The sequence below is a fragment of the Gymnoscopelus braueri genome (genome assembly GCF_963280865.1).
Source record: "Gymnoscopelus braueri genome assembly, chromosome: 14".
Classification (NCBI taxonomy): Eukaryota; Metazoa; Chordata; class Actinopteri; order Myctophiformes; family Myctophidae; genus Gymnoscopelus; species Gymnoscopelus braueri.
This window is the reverse complement of record NC_137619.1, coordinates 36,439,868-36,456,614: the sequence shown is the minus strand read 5'-3', so window position 1 is coordinate 36,456,614 and position 16,747 is coordinate 36,439,868. Positions and strand designations below refer to the sequence as shown.

Below are 16,747 nucleotides of genomic sequence, written 5' to 3'. Positions count from 1 at the left end.
AACACATAAATATTTCAAATGAAGGCCGGCTACTAGTGATGAGCGGGCCGACCCGTAACCCACGGGTCAACCCGCGGCACGGGTGGGCGAGTCAGGATTTCAGAGGCAATGATGCGGGCTGCGGGTGAGTGGGTCAGCCGCTCTCACAAAAAAAAAAAAAAAAAAAAACCCTATTTTGAACAACATGCTTGTTTATTTAGCCCATGACAATGTTGTGCTACTGTAGACATTTAAAGCGACTTTGGGTACTTAAAAGAGCGCTATATAATATATATATATATATACCCACCGCGGGTCGCGGGGCGGGTTGAGCCATAGATTTATATATGGGTTCGCGGGGCGGGTTGAGGCGGGTTGGGTTCCGTGGCGGGGCGGGGCGGGTCATGAAAAAACCCGACCCGCACATCACTACCGGCTACATATGGAAATAATGCTTCTCTTTTTCTCTCTCTCTTTCTCTCTCTCTCTCTCTCTCTCTGCACACACACGCACACACACATCCAACCTCCTCAGCTGTGTATCATGAGGGCCTTGTGATACCAATATAATAAGACCCCATCCTATTATGGGGGAGTGAATGCTGCCCCTCTATACTCTCCCGTAATTCACTCCCACATAGAGAATGGAGTCACTCACAGTCCTCTCACCCATCTCATTGCCATCCCCCCTAATCACTGCTGCAGTCAGCAGGCCGTCTGGGTTCAGAGGGACCTGTTAACAGCAGAGAGGAGGATAGGTCAGCCACAGCAAAAAGCTGAAGAGTGCAGTCCCCTTAATGGGCAGCCTGTTCGGGGCCAGCGTGCACAGCGGGCCCTCCGTGAACCTGTCCCTCTGCCCTCACTCCACAACACATCAACAACAACATCATCATTTGAACCATATGGTTCCATGTGTGCCCCTGTGTACCTCAACTCTTATTTCTCCCACTGCTCTCCTTATTAAATCTTTCTCTTTCAGTGTCAAAACTTGGTGTCCTCTTTTAAATCGCTTTTTGAGACCCACCTTCATAGACTTGCTTAAACCTGATTTTATGTTTTTACTTATCTTTACTTATTTACTTGTCTTACCCTTAACTAGCAGCGAGGCTCTAATTCCTGATTTATACTCGGTTTGCTCGCTGTGTCACACACCAAAAATAGCTGTTCTTCAAGCTTGATGCATTGTGAGATACTAATATCGGTGTGCGACACCAGCACGCAACTTACTATAAACCCCCTTAACTCTTTCAATGCCATGCTTATTTATGGAATTTTGGTTCTGAGTGCCACAACAAAATTCATTGTAAAAAAAAAGTGCTTAGGAGCCGAGATACAGCCTTTTTCTGTAAAAAGTTAAACAAGAAGTGAATGGAGCAGCAAATCTTCAAATCATCATATCTTGGGTTCTGAACATGTTTTTCAAAAAAAATAAAATATATATTTTTATTTTTTATTTTTCATGACGTCTTTGACGTCATGTGGCACACGGGGCGTCAGGCCTCGTGACGTCTTTGACGTCATGTGGCACAGAATGAGTTAAGGATGGTGAGGTCAGTCTGTCTGTCAGTCAGTCGGTCAATACAGCAGTTTTGTCCCAAACAAGATCTCAAAATGTAATGTGCGGATTGCCATGAAACTAGTGTATCCATGCTCCCTGGAGAATAAACCATATTGATTTGAGTGACCCCAAGACCTTTCCTTTAGCACCATGCTCAGGTCAAAATGTCGTCTCTGCACAAAAGATACTGTATCTAGAATGGAATGGGCAGAGTGCCATGACACTTTCCTTTCCAACCCTTTAGTCATAAACAAGATATCTCGGAAAAAAAACTACTACTGTATCTGGGGTTTTAGGAGCAGCACAACCATAACGGCTAAAACAAAGAACAAATCTTTAAAACAAGACTAAAAGTCTAACAGCCCATCAGCCCTGTTTTAAAGTTTTGTTAGTTTTTACTATTCTTTGGTTCATATTAATATTTTAATCAAATTGTACTGCTTGTTTTCTTCAATTGTTTCTGCAATAGCCCATGGCCAATATGCTAATAAACGGCTTAAAGTTTGGTAAAGTGAAGAATCGGGTCAATGCCCGTGTGCAATTTCAGATCAACCGGTCAACCCACTGAGAAAAATGGATGAGGGCAGTTTTGTTTATTTAAAGCTGAAATTAAAAAAATTTCACACATAGAGCATAGAGGGTCATCATGGAGATATAATTAACAAGAAAGAATTGTGTTCTTTCTTGTTTAAAAAAAAATCACACCCTGTGTGAAGTGGGCGGTGTCTTGCTAGCTAATCACAATACTGAATGGAGTCAACCAATCATGTACAAAAGATAAATACATTTATTGAAACACTCTTTATGATGGACGAAACCATAACTTGAAAAAAACCAAACTTTGTTTTTTTTCAAGTTATGGTTGCTTATATAGGGCTATGCACATGTGTCATGTGACACTGGCCAATCACAGTCCTGAATAGACTGTGATTGGCCAATCACAGCGCAGGATAATTCTACTAATTTCCTGGGCCCAGATCACAGCGCAGGAAAATGTACATTTTTCCAAATCTCACTTATAGGGGCGGTTTCACCGCCCAAAAATCACAATAAAGGTTACAAAAAGCCATTGCAGCTCGACTTTAATAGTAGGATGCTTTTGTACAGTAGCTGTTTTATAAAGAAGTGCTCTACTAATAAAGCTTATGATTATTATTATTATAGACGGACCGGGCAGTGCAGCTGCTTCTGGAGACGAGCGCGGACAACAGCAGCTACTACTGTGACTCGCTGAAGGCCTGCCTGGTGACCACCATCACCTCCTCAGGGCCCTCCCAGTCCACCATCAAACTGGTGGCCACCAACATGATCGCTAATGGCAAGCTGGCAGGTACTGTACAGTTCTTTCAATTAGGGGTGGGGGGGGTCTAAATATCCACAGAGTTATTACCCTCATCTGCGATCAGATATCAGCTATCCATCATGTGTGTGTTCTCTCTAGGGCTGTCACGATTATGCCATTTTACTTGACGATTAATTGCCATACAAATAATTGCGATTAACGATTTAATTGTGTGGCATTTAGGCCTTCTAAACAAGAGATGCACCGGGGGCTAGCCTCGATCTCCAGGCTTTTATTTATTATTAAGCTTGTAGATCGGCTATTTCCAAAATTTTTGAAAATGTTTCGAAATGTATGAACCTTTCTCACAATGGTGACGATTATGCAAAATAATTGCGATCATCTCAAATAATTGCAATTAGGCGATTATGTAATAATTGTGACAGGCCTAGTTCTCTCTCTATCTTTCTCTCTCTCTGTCAGAGGGTGTGCAGCTGTTGTGTCTGATCGACAAGGCGGTAGACGCGTGCCGCTACCTGCAGACCTATGGGGAATGGAACCGTGCTGCGTGGCTGGCCAAGGTACGTAACGCATTGGTGTATGTGTGTGTGTGTGGGGGGGGGGGGTGTGTGTGCGTGTGTTTGCTGAGCCCTTGATGCTTATGTATGTGTACATGTGCTCCAGGTTCGACTGAACCCAGCGGAGAGCTCGGACGTGTTGAAGCGCTGGGCGGAGCACCTCTGCTCCCCTCAGGTCAACCAGAAGTCCAAGGCCATCCTGGTCCTCCTGTCCCTGGGATGCTTTCACAAAGTAGGAGAGATGCTGCACAGGTAATATCCATCTCTCTCTCTCTCTCTCTGTCTCTCTGTCTCCCAGCTGCTCTATCTATCCCTCTCACCCTTTTTATCACTCCGATGCCCTGATCATCTCTCTCTGCTCTTTACAATGATACGCATTTTTTCTATTCACTCATTCATAGTCAACCTTTGTTGAAACTCTTCGTCCTTCCGCTGATTGATTTTTCCTCCTTCTGTCACCTCTGTCCCTCATCACACACGCAACCATAAACGAGTCCTACGCGATGTCCTTCAGCTTCACATTGAGCCTTTGTGTGTGTGTGTGTGTGTGTGTGTGTGTGCGTGTGTCAACTAGGGATGGGCATGAGTGCTCGATTTAGACGTCGGTATTTGTTCAATGTATGGAGTAAACACTTTCTTATCTCTTATGTTAAAAAAAAAGAAAAAAAAACATAAACGTTAAACGACACTGTTCTATATTAAAAGTGAGACACAGTGCTGTATCTGCCATCTATGACTGATCCATATAGCAAAATAATTAATAAAACATTTGTATGTATAGGCAGACTTACTCAGCACTCACCATATATTGTCAGCTGAACTGAGCCAAAAGCACTGAGCCTTTAGTATGATAGAATTTGAGCAAGGCGGGTGGCACGCAGCCTAGGCCAGCCTACTGCACAGACACCAAATCAGAGCTGACATCGACACAAAGAATCATATCTGTTTCTTTGAGTTTGAGTGCTTGAACACGTAAATGACTTAACGCTTTCATCCCTAGTGTCTTGTGTGTGTGCTGCGTCTTGACAGCTCTCCTTCTGAAAAGCCCTTGGCAGCAAAAAAAGACTTGCTTTCATGGTGAATTGAAGAGCAGGGCTGATGTATATGCCTTAGGGTTCTCGGGGTAAAATGCACGGGATGATGCCAAACTCTGACAATAGCTTTCTCATTTTCTCCCTCCATCTCTGTCTTCCGCTCCCAACCGCGTCCCATGGGCAGCATGAGGTACTTTGATCGCGCTGCGCTCTTCATCGAAGCCTGTCTGAAGTATGGGGTGATGGAGGCCAATGATTCCTCCAATATCCTTTTTTAGCAAAACCCATTACTGGACCCCAAGGTCCATTCCTAGCCTGCACAATGCACAATACACCTCCCCTGCCTCACTTTCTCTATCATTTCCCCAGAGTGCAATGTATAATAAAAATCTATTTGAGCCCAATAGCACAGTGTCATCAGAGCTCTTAAGTTCCATCATGTGTTCAAGTCAGATTGAAAGCATGAAATTGTGAAAGCTAGCTCATTCTTAACTCTTTGACTGCCAGAAATAAACCATAAATTTGCAGTGATCCATAGGCGAGCGCCTTAGCAGAATCTGACGAGAAATCTCGTCAGTGGCAGGCAAAGAGTAAAGCCTCATTTATACTTAGTTGCGTTATGGTATCACGCACCGCAAATAGCTGATCTACAAGCTCACAACGCGTCGCAGCGTGATGCATTGCAAGCTTATAGATCTGCTTTTTTTGGTGAGCAACACCGCATAAAATATAGTTTAATGAAGTTAACTTAACTGTTATCTAGCAAATGATCTAGCAAATATTTTAGTGTGAGGATGTACTGTGTGTGTGTTTATCCGTCGCAATCTATTCTCCTTGACACACTCGTGCACATAAGCTCATAGGCGCGGCATTCGTGGACTACGCCCGCCTGTTGCGCACCCTGGGCCTGAGGGAGGGCGCCGCGCTGTGGGCGTCGCGGGCCGGCGAAGCAGGGGAGAAGCTCATGGAAGAGCTGTTCCAAGGAGAGGGGACCACGCCTGAGGCCGTGTCCGGAGAAAAGGACGCCGAGATGTGCCCAGAGAGCATCGAGTGACCACAAGGTGTTGTTGGGTAGGTTTTGGAAGGAGAAGTGGACGATATGCAGTTGGGTGTTTTGCGGATCAGGGCGTCGGTTAATCATCCTTTTTCCATCCTTGCCTCGGCCATTAGAAGAGGAAGAACGTAGAAATGTGCATTGTGTCGTCAGTGCTATCCTCATCGGGGAGGGCAATGTGATCTTCATCTTTATATCAAGAGAGGAAGGAGATGGCTGAGGAGGGATTTCCTTCATGTTGACTTGTCAGTCTGTCACTGGAGTCTGCCTGTGACTTTTAATGAGCTTGATGTTTTTTGATGTTTGATTTGAACAGTGTGTGCGTGCGCACATCAACTTGTCCCCAGTGGTGTCCATCTAAGAGTGTTAAAATGGACCCTTACACTATCCAGTGTCTGTTTGTGGATTTGTGCAAAGTCGTTTGACATTTTAAATGGTCTGTTTGTAAGCTTTATGTTCAAAGTTTATTCACTCTTATCTTGCCACTGTGTGAAAAGTATTTCCAAAGTGCTACTGTTTGCTTTCTGTGTAGATGTGTATTCACTTGGTCATGTTGTGCCCTGATTTTCCACCCCTAAAGTTCTATTACCCGCTCCCTTTTCATCTTGTAAATGCACTCCCTTTATGGAAATATAGTGTGACTACGTCGTGACTGAATTTGAAAGAGAATATATATTTTTTGCACATTTATTTTAACCAAATGCACATCCACATTGTTTGAATGACACTGAACGATGTTGCCCAGTCGGACCATACGGCTCGATTTGTACTTAGTCGTGCGCGGGTGTCGCGCACTGAAAATAGCCCCTCTACAAGCTTACAACACGCCATTGTGGGCTGGTAGAGCTATTTTCAGTGTGCGACACCCGCGTGCAACTAAGTATAGGTCAGGCATAACATTTGATCTACAGTAGTAGTTAGTACTGTATACATTATACGTACATGTGAGGGACCACAGCATGGCTGCTGCAGCCGTTACTTTGGCAATGCAGCGTGATGGCCTCTATTCAGCCAGGCTCCGCTGTACACACACACACACACACACACACACACACACACACACACACACACACACAGGGGAGAGTGATTGGGACCAGTGTTTTCTAAAACCGCAAAAAAGTACTATCCACAACTTTTGCCCGATGGAAAACCAAAAAAAGGCAAGTAGAGTTGGGTTTAGTTGAGCCGGTAGCATGCGGTGGAAAAGCACCATAAATAATAACGTTATTTTGTTTAGCTGTGGAGGGTTGCGTTGTTGTCATTGTTAATTTAGTTTTTCATTTTTATTAGAAATGCTGGTTAAAAAAGAATAATGCACTTCTGTGTGTGTGTGTGTGTGTGGGTGTGTGCGTCCTGAGGAAAGTTGTTGTAATGTCTTTTCTTTTTTTTATCAGACCACTGAGCTACAATTTGCATAAGCAAAATCATATCCATAGTCAACACAATGAACAAACTGGAGCCAATGTTTCCTCTGCTCTGTGTAAGTTGTGTAGAATTAACATGGAAAATATCTAAAGATAAAAAAGAAAACTTATCTCTGTTGGACCAGGCAATGTGAATAATATTTTGTGAACGGTGCTTGTGTGTTTAATTGCATAATTAAGATGTTAAGTTGTTGTTGTGCATTCAGATTGTAAGTGCATCCTCCTCATCCATGGGACCTCAGTGTGGTGTTCTGTTCCAGAAACACCTCCATATTCTTCTTCTCTATAATACTGTTGTGACCCCCAGGCAGTGTTACCATAGCAGCCCTATGCCATATACCCCTTTCCTATAACGTTTTCTGTAACACAGGATTTCCATGAGGCCTAGAATAGTTTCACACTATCCAACTGTCTTAATCCAATCAAGTACTGTATACATGACACTGTATACCTTCAGCCTCAATCATATTATGCAGTATTGTAAAAGCAATTTGTAAGCAAGTGTACTGTGCTCCTTCCTAATCATTAGTCGCTGTTTTTTATCATATTGTTTTGCTTCGCTTTGTAGTTAGATGATGAAAAAAACTACAGAAAATAATACACTTTTTATGTTATTGTTTACACAGTGACCCATATGCCTGCTTTCAGCTTTATAAATATTCTGGGAAAAAAAGATATATGTATATATGGATAGCAATAAAACAAAATCTTAAAGTACTTATCCTTATACACTGGGCTGTGTTTTTTCCTATCCAATAATCTCACCACAAGATGTCGCTCCTGCTCTTGAAATAGAAGAAACAGGAGACAGTGTGGCTGCAGTGCAGATCTTTGCCTTGTAAACCCTGACAAAGCTTTTCAGTGACGGCAAGCTCTGCTAAAAACACACATTATATCAAGTGTTGTGTGGAGTTATGCTCTTTTAATTCCAGGCCAGGTAGACTGAATGGGGGAATGGAGATCCATTTATCAAGCTGTCCCAGAAGTAGTGAATTGGTTCCTGCCCGCTTGACCTGTTCCAAGAATGAATTACTCCTTTCCTGCCCGGTGGGACGGCCAACAGCTGGCCCAACAGCTCACTGCCCAGGGTCTTTAATGCCCAATTCATGCTCCCATCGTACGACTGTCTCTCTCACCCAAAACAGCCGATTTACAAGCACACAGTGCGCTGCGGATGCGACGTGTTGTGAGCTTATAGATCTGCTGTTTTTGGCGCGCGGCGCCGTCTTACGCCGAAAGCATGAATCGCGCTTTAACAGTTTCCCTCAGATTTATTCACTGACGTCCATTCTGTTCCGTTCTCCTTTTCACGAAAGCCAGTACACAAAGAGAGGGAGGGAGGGGGGGGGGGAGAGCAGGCTGAAACAGAAGGCCAGTCAAATGGGCCGATTGTGTTCTTTCTAATGGCTTTTAATGAATGACTGCCGGAGCTCCAGGTCCAGCCGTTAACAGCCAGGACATCAGTATGCATGGAGTTTGCAGGGGCCGAACCCCAGCAGTTCAAGTCTGTGCCTTTTAGTTTGGACAGCGCCTCCCATCTAAGCCAAATCACCCTTGTATTAAAGCCCAGTATTTAAGTAAAAGAAAAAACAATGGTCTGTTGCGTTTTTTAACCCATTAACAACTCATTCACTGCCTAGAACGACTAAAACGACTTTTGTCCCTTAAGCCCCCACTTTTTTTTTTTTTTTTCTTATTTATTTATTTAATTTTTAACCTAAAGACCAAGGAGATATGATTTGTTGAAGATCTAGACTCCAATCCACTTCCTTGTTAACTTAAAACTTAAACATTTTGTATCTTGGCTCCTGAGTACTTTTTTTTTCTATGAAAAATCTCTGGCAGTTTGTCAAACGCAAAAATAAAAAAGTTCTGGCAGTGAATGAGTTAAGACCGGGAACGCATCTGTTTTCACTTTAGATCTATTTGGCTATTCAAAAATAGCAGATATACAAGCTCATAGCACGGCACGAGTGCCGCGCTATGAGCTTGAAGATCAGCTATTTTTGAAAAAACATGAACATTTTGTGCAAATCTTTGAATATACATGTTTTCAAAGCGAACATTTTTAACTCAAATCTTTGCTTCTCGGGGTCCCTGAAACAAAATATTCAGATGGGGGTCCGCGGCCAAATACAGAACATTTGGGGGGTCCCTGACATGAAAAGGTTTTGAACACCACTGTACCAACATACGTTGTTTCAGAAAACTGGATTTAGAAGAATTTCTTTTTTTATCAGCCTCAGGTCAGAATGGGTTAAACTTGAAAATCAGTCATTCACATTGATCGACACGGTCGTGCGACGAAGCACTCTATGAATTGGATTTAACCGTTCCCCAGCTATTCTAGCTCATTGGTTCCCTAGCCTCACTCCCTGTTCCAATATCTGCCTATTTCATACTGGAGGACAGCTGGGAGGCATGGGGCCAACACACTGTTCTACCGTACAATACCTTTAATTGAGTTTTATTTTCCCTTTGCTCGTTTTTTGGAAGACTTTGTAATACAGACATCTAAAGAAACCCATTCATCTGTTTCTTGGTTTTAACCTCTCGGTTACCCCCACGGCCACAGACTCCATTCGGGTCTATCCAATAATACAAATTTAAATGCATTTGGGTCATGGACTGTGTGTGCGGCACTTTTTCTTATTTGAAGGCAGCCGGCTTCATTTCAAGCAACACAGTGTACTCGCAGTCGCGTAACCTCAGTCACCTGTATACGATTGAGCCATCCACACAGGCTCCTGTTTATGGCAAGCAGAGGCACAGCCCACACTACCCAGTTTATGTGGTAAAGTCATTGAGTGCAGTCGATCATGCAGTTCCCATACAGGAGTCTCTCCTCTTGCTGTTGACAGATGGCTTTATCTAAGAATGGACAAGTCGAAGCCTGCCTCCCACAACATGGGAAGGAATCCCACTCTCCCCTTCTGAGCTACAGTAGTGTTCTTCATTTTTGTGTGCGTTCATTCTCAGCGAGGGTTGCCACCAATCGCCCTATTCCTCATTTTGCCTCTTAATTGTCCCCTCGCTGCACTGTATTCATTTCAACCCCTCATTTTAGCCCATTCCACCTCTGCAGCTTCACTGCTTATAGCGTTGCTTTCTGGCACCTTTCTGGAACCTTTTATCTCCATATTTCAACTTTTTATGTTTTTGTGTAAATGAATGCCCTACTTCATCAATCAAGAGTGTTGCACAAAAGTAGTGAATAATGGCAGATCTACAAGCTCACAACTCGAGCCAAGCTCGTAGGCTATTCTCACAATTTTTTCTACGTTTTTCGACATACAAGCCTTCGACTAGACAGCAATGATAGGCGATAGTACTACAGCCACAGCACTTTGGAAAAGTGATGTATGGTTAAATCGTTGTAGAATTCATAAAAACTTACTGTAACACCATTTTCTGTAAAGCATTTTCTTCTGCTCTGTAAAGCACTTTGAGCTGCATTTCAGGTCATGAAAGGTGCTATACAAATAAAGTGTATTATTATAACTTATAAAACTTGGTACAGTAGGACCACATTATGAGCCCTGAGTACATTGCTGTCAATATTACACCACACAGAAAATGTTTGACGTTTTCACTGAATTGACTAGGGCTATAACAATATCCTGTACTTTTAGCTTGTCTTGTTAACTGTATTAGGCAAAACGGGTACGTTTTGCTTCCCTGTGCCATCTATCCTCCAAGTTGACCCACATCTTATCATGTTTCTGGTTCCTTTTCAGTGCAAAAAAACCTAAACATCAATCAATCTTTTGCCCGTCAATGTAGTTGTGTGTGTCTCTCTCTTTTCACCAGTTCCATCAACATTTCTTCACTCCTCCCCAGCCTCTCTGCAGGGGAACCTGATCCACACATGTAAAGGTCATATCCGTTTCTCACACTCTATCGGCCTCACCGCCACATCACCTCCCGTTGCCCACATCTGGGGGTATCGTTTGGCATGGCAGGAAACCAGGGCCCACAGGCCTGATCTCATCTGATACACCCGCAGCCCCAAACCTCTCTTCCGATTGGCCGGGATTGACATCGCTCTCTCCACTCCGCTGTTCTGCTATTGGCTATTGCCTGGCTGCCCCCAGCATTCGCCGTCTCCGTTTGGCTGTGACTCGGTTCAGGGCTGTGCACCGGCGAGGGGCCCCCAGGTGATGTTTATGTTGAAGGTATTCAGGTCCCCCCGGCTTTATCTGATTCCATTTAGATGAATGTCACAGTACTCGGCAGACCATGGCCTCACCTCACCGCGGCACAGTGCAGCACAGCACCACACTGGATCTATTTAAAACAAGACCTGAGAGAGGGGGGGGGCAGCATAGGGGAACAACAGGATCTCTGGAACATTACCGTGCGATGACATGTTGTTATCGACTCCCCATAATGACTTGAGGACAGGATAATCTTTTTTTTTTTTTTTTTTTAAGGAAAAAAAGCGTGTGTGTGCCCTGTCTCTAAAACAGCTCCTCTGTGGCCCTCCACGCCTGCATGCTGCGGTCACAACCGTTATTTACAGAAGCACGGGGCGAATCAATGTACACATTGTGTCAAGAGCGTGTGAGCCGCCTGTGTCAATTACTGTAGTGTGGTCTATGGCTCCAAGGCATGCTTTTACCTGATTCTACACAGCTAATCCCCCCACAGAATGGTGTGTGTGTGTGTGTGTGTGTGTGTGTGTGTGTGTGCGCGAGTGCGAGAGAGAGAGGGACTATGTTTATTTTTTTTGTATACTTGTTTGAGTCTGTGTGTGTTTGTGTTGGTGACAAAAGGTTATCCAACCCAGGTTAATTCTCCCTCAGACACTGGAGATGTGCAGACTGCATCGGACAGATTAATGCGGCGGGAGAGAAATTTCCAGACACGGCAGCGTAGGAGCTTTTGCCACCTCTAATGATGCTAATGCCGCATACAAAGAGGAACCCTAGCTGCTCCGTCAACAGTCCCGACACAGTCTCACGGTTGAAAGATCCCCACCTTAACTGTTCTCACTTACTGAGCTTACACCATTGCCAGAACCCTCCGTGTGTGTCTGGCTGTGTGCACGCGATGGTGCATTTGTGTGTGTGCCTGCATGTGCACACATTTTTTATCTGTAAACAACACATTTTCATTCCCCTCTGGATGTGTGTGTGCATGTCTATGTGAAAACAAGAAGTTGACACAGAGGGTTCCCATTAAAGACTGTGAGGTGAATTAATAACAAGCAGACAAAGAGGTAGAGACAGGAAGAGAGAGAGGGAAAAAAACACATGAACAAACAGTTAAACTAAGCTGGCAGCAAGCAAACTGGGAATGGAGGGTGAAGGGGTAAAGGAAATGCATGCATGGTAGAATCCAAATATCCAAAGTGGCCCTGAGTATAATACAAAATAAAATATAAGAGATTGGTAGCTCCTTGCTTGCAAAAAAATTTACTTTTATTACTGAACTTGATTGTATACACCAACAGCATTTGTACTTTAGTAGCTGCCACCTAACTTTGTGCAAACAACTTCACGGTATATTCTATATACAGCAGATTAGGTACAGTGGGTGCCGTTCAGGCATAATAGTGGAAGTAAGAGTCAAATACCAATGTCAGTGTTGATTTCAGCATTAGCATACAGCCGATTTAAAAGTATATTTAGTTAGTTATTATGATGGGATATAGGTTATATGGTTATTAATTATTCATTGTTTATAAAAGGTAATAGGTACAAGAAATTGTATAAGAAGAAGACGGTACACTTTTGAACATATTAAAATATGACATGGATTGAATATTTGCCGGTAAATTGTTCCAATCAGAGGGGGCTTTAAACATAAAGGCTTGCTTACCTAATGATTTGGAGGCTGAAGGAACAAGAATAAATCTGTGTGGACTGTGGAGTGCCTCAACTGGTAGTTGGTAGAGTGGTACTAGAAGTTGTTTGAGATATTGAGGATAGCTGAATGTATACATTTGAAAATAAACTGTAACCAGTGACACTGAATTATTGTCGGAGAGGGCAACTGAAGAGGTTCATACATTGTACAGTAATGAGTTGTAAAAGGACAACCCATAAGTTTGCTATAGACAGTATTAAGAGTAATCAGACTGGTTTTAGATGCAGCTTGATACACAACATTGGCATCATCAAATATTGGTAAAAAATAAGCTGTGAAAGAGTGCACGTATCGCAATATCTGCATGTAGAGAAGGTGACGAACATAATAATGTAGCTGGCGACATATTAAATATTCTGGTATGCATACCTGCAGTTTAAATTTTTGCAAGTAAGGAGCTTCTTATCTCTTTTGTTTTATTCTATCATACAAACCCGTTATACTAGTCATATCAAAAGGTATCTTTACACAGGCTAAACCAAAGCGCTAAAGGAAAAGTCCAAATAAAAGGGAATACCCGTTCATAGTGGAAAAGGTGCCCTAACTGATTAACTGGTTTATCTTGCCAATTTAATACACTGGTTAGCGTATAATGATTCTTCAAGCATGGTCAAGCATTCCCCTTGGATGCTGGTCAGCCAGTTGGTCACAGTGGCTGCTTGTGAGGTAACGGAGATGCCAGAGATGTCCCTGTTGCAGAGAGGGCCCCCCTGGGCTAATTGCCACTGTCCTTTGGGAGATTAGGCCAGGGGAAGGCAGGGATGATTATGAAGGAAATGGCCTCTTAAAGGCTGCTGTAAGCCCGACCAGCTAAGCCCAGGGGTGGAAAGAAGGCAGTATTCCCTTACAGTGGTACACAACAGGAGCCAAGGGAGATTGTATGGGATACCAATGGCTGCAGCTGACCCGTTTCCTGTGTGTGTGTGTGTGCGTGTGCGTGTGCGTGCGCGTTACGCGCATATATACTGCGTGTATGGGAAGGGTATGTACCTTGGGTATGTGTTTGTGTATCATTGCATGTGACTGTACGAACATATGTTCCGTCACTATGGTGTGTGTGTGTGTGCGCGCGCACAATTGGTCCATATGAGCCTTGTCTGGCTGCACTGGCCTCTTTCCTGTGTTAGCGCAGGGTGAGTATCCTGTGGAGCGGGCGGTCTCTTGCCGAGCTGCATGTTTTTGTTTCTAGTCAAGCGGAGTATGTGCGTTTCCTCTATGTGCAGGCGGCCGGACACACCAGCGCAGTGTGCGCGAGGAGGGACCTTGGGGGGACACACTGCGGGGCCCATGGAGTGGTGAGCCGTTCCGCCGTGGCCCAGCACTAGAGCGTCCCTCCTGGGGAAATGCACGTGCTACTCTGCCAAAGGGAACGGGGGTCCGGGGGCCTGGCCATTCTCCCGTGGTTTTCAAAGGAAAACATCCTTGGCACAATACGGTCAAGATGGTCATCAATCATTATACGCAAGTGTGCATACTGGTGGAGTATTTCTCAGAGAATTCGATGTCCGGATTGGATTCTGTTGTCGAGACGAGACTTGTGCTGTTGTTCCACTAGGGGGCAGCACAGGTCTGGGGATGATAGTGGTGAAGGAGTGAGTGTGAGTTTTTCCTCTTTATTCAGGGACCACTCAGTACTCTGTAATAATGAGATTGCAGCAGAGACGGGGTTTCTGCTTAAGAATGCATTGCATTTTTGTGGGAATACCTAATGCTCTTGAATAGTCGTGATGCTCAAATTAAATTTGTGATTTAGAGGTCAAGTCAGTTGTTATCTCTGTTTGTTAGTCGTGATGTTTTGATTTGGTCAAAGAAATTAAATCATTAGCCAATATTAGGAAAATCAAGTTACACCACATTATGTTTCTCTTCCAGGACCTTGATTAAACGGATTACAAAGTTGCATCCCGCTGAAAGAGACTCCACATTCCAGTGTAACTGCTGGATCCTGGTTGCTGTGGTGTGCTGTCAGTGGCTGAGGTGTGTGTGTTTGTGTGTGTGTGTGTGTGTGGTGGGGGGGTCACGTCATGCAGTGAGAGAGCCATACAGAGAGACTGCAGGTCCATGTCATAACAGCCTGCTGTGTTTGTCCATGTCGGCGCCACATTTGCCTCTATCGCCGAGACAATCTGACACCAGCGCTACTGCACACAGCCTAATCAGGGAATCAGTGTGAAGCGACTACCTCTTATAGGCACACGCTTGCAGCCAGTCCGCCATGCATGCATTCCCATGCAGTCACACACATACTGTAAATTATTTGGTCTTCAGGGATGCTGTGTGAAAAGTCATGCACTGCAAAAAAAAGAATCTGCAGTGTTCGTTTTTACACTGATTTAAATGAACATTCAGGATTATAAGTGTGTGACGTTGCATATTTGTAACTCATTGTTAGCCAGCTTTGCCTGATGTCTTTGGGCGGTGGGTGGGTGGGGGGCATGGCGTGCTGTTTGCTTGATGCAGCACAGCTGGGGGAAACGCTAGCACAGTCAAAATGAACTGTATTACATCAGAGCAGACAGCAGACTTAATAGACAGGCAGAAGAGAGAAGAGCAGAGGGTGGGAGGTGAGGGGTAGGATTGGAAAGTTGGGATGGAGAGGAGAGAAGGGGGACCAGCACACTCAAAGGAGAGGAGAAGCAGGTAATCGGGGGGTGAATGAGAGAGGGGATGGTGAGAGTAGCTTGTTAAAGTGCTCATGGTGTCCTGTTAGAGATATGTAGATGTAATCCCCTCTGTTGGGCAGGTCAAGCTGTCGGCACCACCAAAGTACACCCAAAGCACAGGGCTATAGGCATGCCATGCACGCGCATACAGACAAGTGTGTGGCAGCACAGAGTCGTACGTGAGTCTGTGCGTGTCTATGTGAACGGTGTCTATGTGAACGGGTGTCTATGTGAACGGGTGTCTGTCGATCCTCTTGTTGCAATCCTGCGAGGACTCATAAAAGGGCGAACAAAGAGTAGATTTTGCCTTTTCCTTTGAGCTGTGAGGGCAGGCAGGCCCACGGAGGAAAGAGAGATGGATCTTCTCCAAATGCCACCATGGGTGCACTAATGCCTGCTTTGTTCGCCAGGCTAATTCTATTATGGTAATGGGGGGGATGAATCCCAGCTTTCTATCCCTCCTTGCTCCACATCCTAGTTTTGAATCTCCTGTTCACTGCCCAGCCCCTCTCCTCCCATCCACCCCTCACCCCCCCTCCCCTCTCCTCCCATCCACCCCTCACCCCCCCTCCCCTCTCCTCCCATCCACCCCTCACCCCCCCTCCCCTCTCCTCCCATCCACCCCTCACCCCCCCACCCCTCTCCTCCCATCCACCCCTCACCCCCTCTCCTCTCATCCACCCCCCCATCCATCTCCTCTCATCCACCCCCCCACCCCTCTCTTCCCATCCACCCCCCACCCCTCTCCTCCCATCCACCCCCACCACAATCACCCGACAGCTCAGAGCTTCCAATCCAGCAACACAACAGCTAAATAAATGGCACCTAGAGCAGTGGTTCTCAAACTCTTTCCCTTCAATGCTCCCCATAACTCTGAGAGTGTACAAATGGAACCAAATGACCCATTTGGTTCCATTGGTATACACTCTCAGAGTTACAGACCTGTGCTGTACCTATGACACGCCTGTAGCTATACCAGGGGTAGGTAACCTTAGGCACGGGTGCCAACACTGGCACAGGGGAGGGTGATCACTGGCATAAGTGTGAGAGAGAGGTTTTTTCTTTTGAAATTCAATACTCAAAAAAAGTTTAGTCAGTTAAATTATGTCCACTCACATCTATATACAAATTACATCCTGCACATAATTCTACATTCATTCAAACTGATAACTCTGACCGGGGAGGTAGTCTGGGAGATAGGTGGGTTATTGTGTCAATCATTACACCTTTATGTAAAAGAAAACATTTCTAAGAAGAAGAAGAAGGAAAAAAAAGGTTGTCATGTTATATAGCTTATGGACAATC

The 16,747-nt window shown here is 44.6% G+C and overlaps 1 protein-coding gene across 1 annotated transcript in view; it reads left to right on the top strand.

Moving 5' to 3' along the window:
- The window catches only part of wdr11 (WD repeat domain 11), a 95,914-nt gene extending 88,293 nt beyond the window's left edge, over positions 1-7,621 (top strand). The window contains exons 25-29 of the mRNA XM_080450204.1: positions 2,701-2,866; positions 3,302-3,399; positions 3,503-3,648; positions 4,615-4,697; positions 5,285-7,621. Coding sequence (XP_080306330.1) covers positions 2,701-2,866; positions 3,302-3,399; positions 3,503-3,648; positions 4,615-4,697; positions 5,285-5,484 — 693 coding nt within the window. The 3' untranslated portion in view covers positions 5,485-7,621. The remainder of the gene's footprint in view (positions 1-2,700; positions 2,867-3,301; positions 3,400-3,502; positions 3,649-4,614; positions 4,698-5,284) is intronic.
- The last annotated feature ends 9,126 nt before the right edge of the window (positions 7,622-16,747 follow it).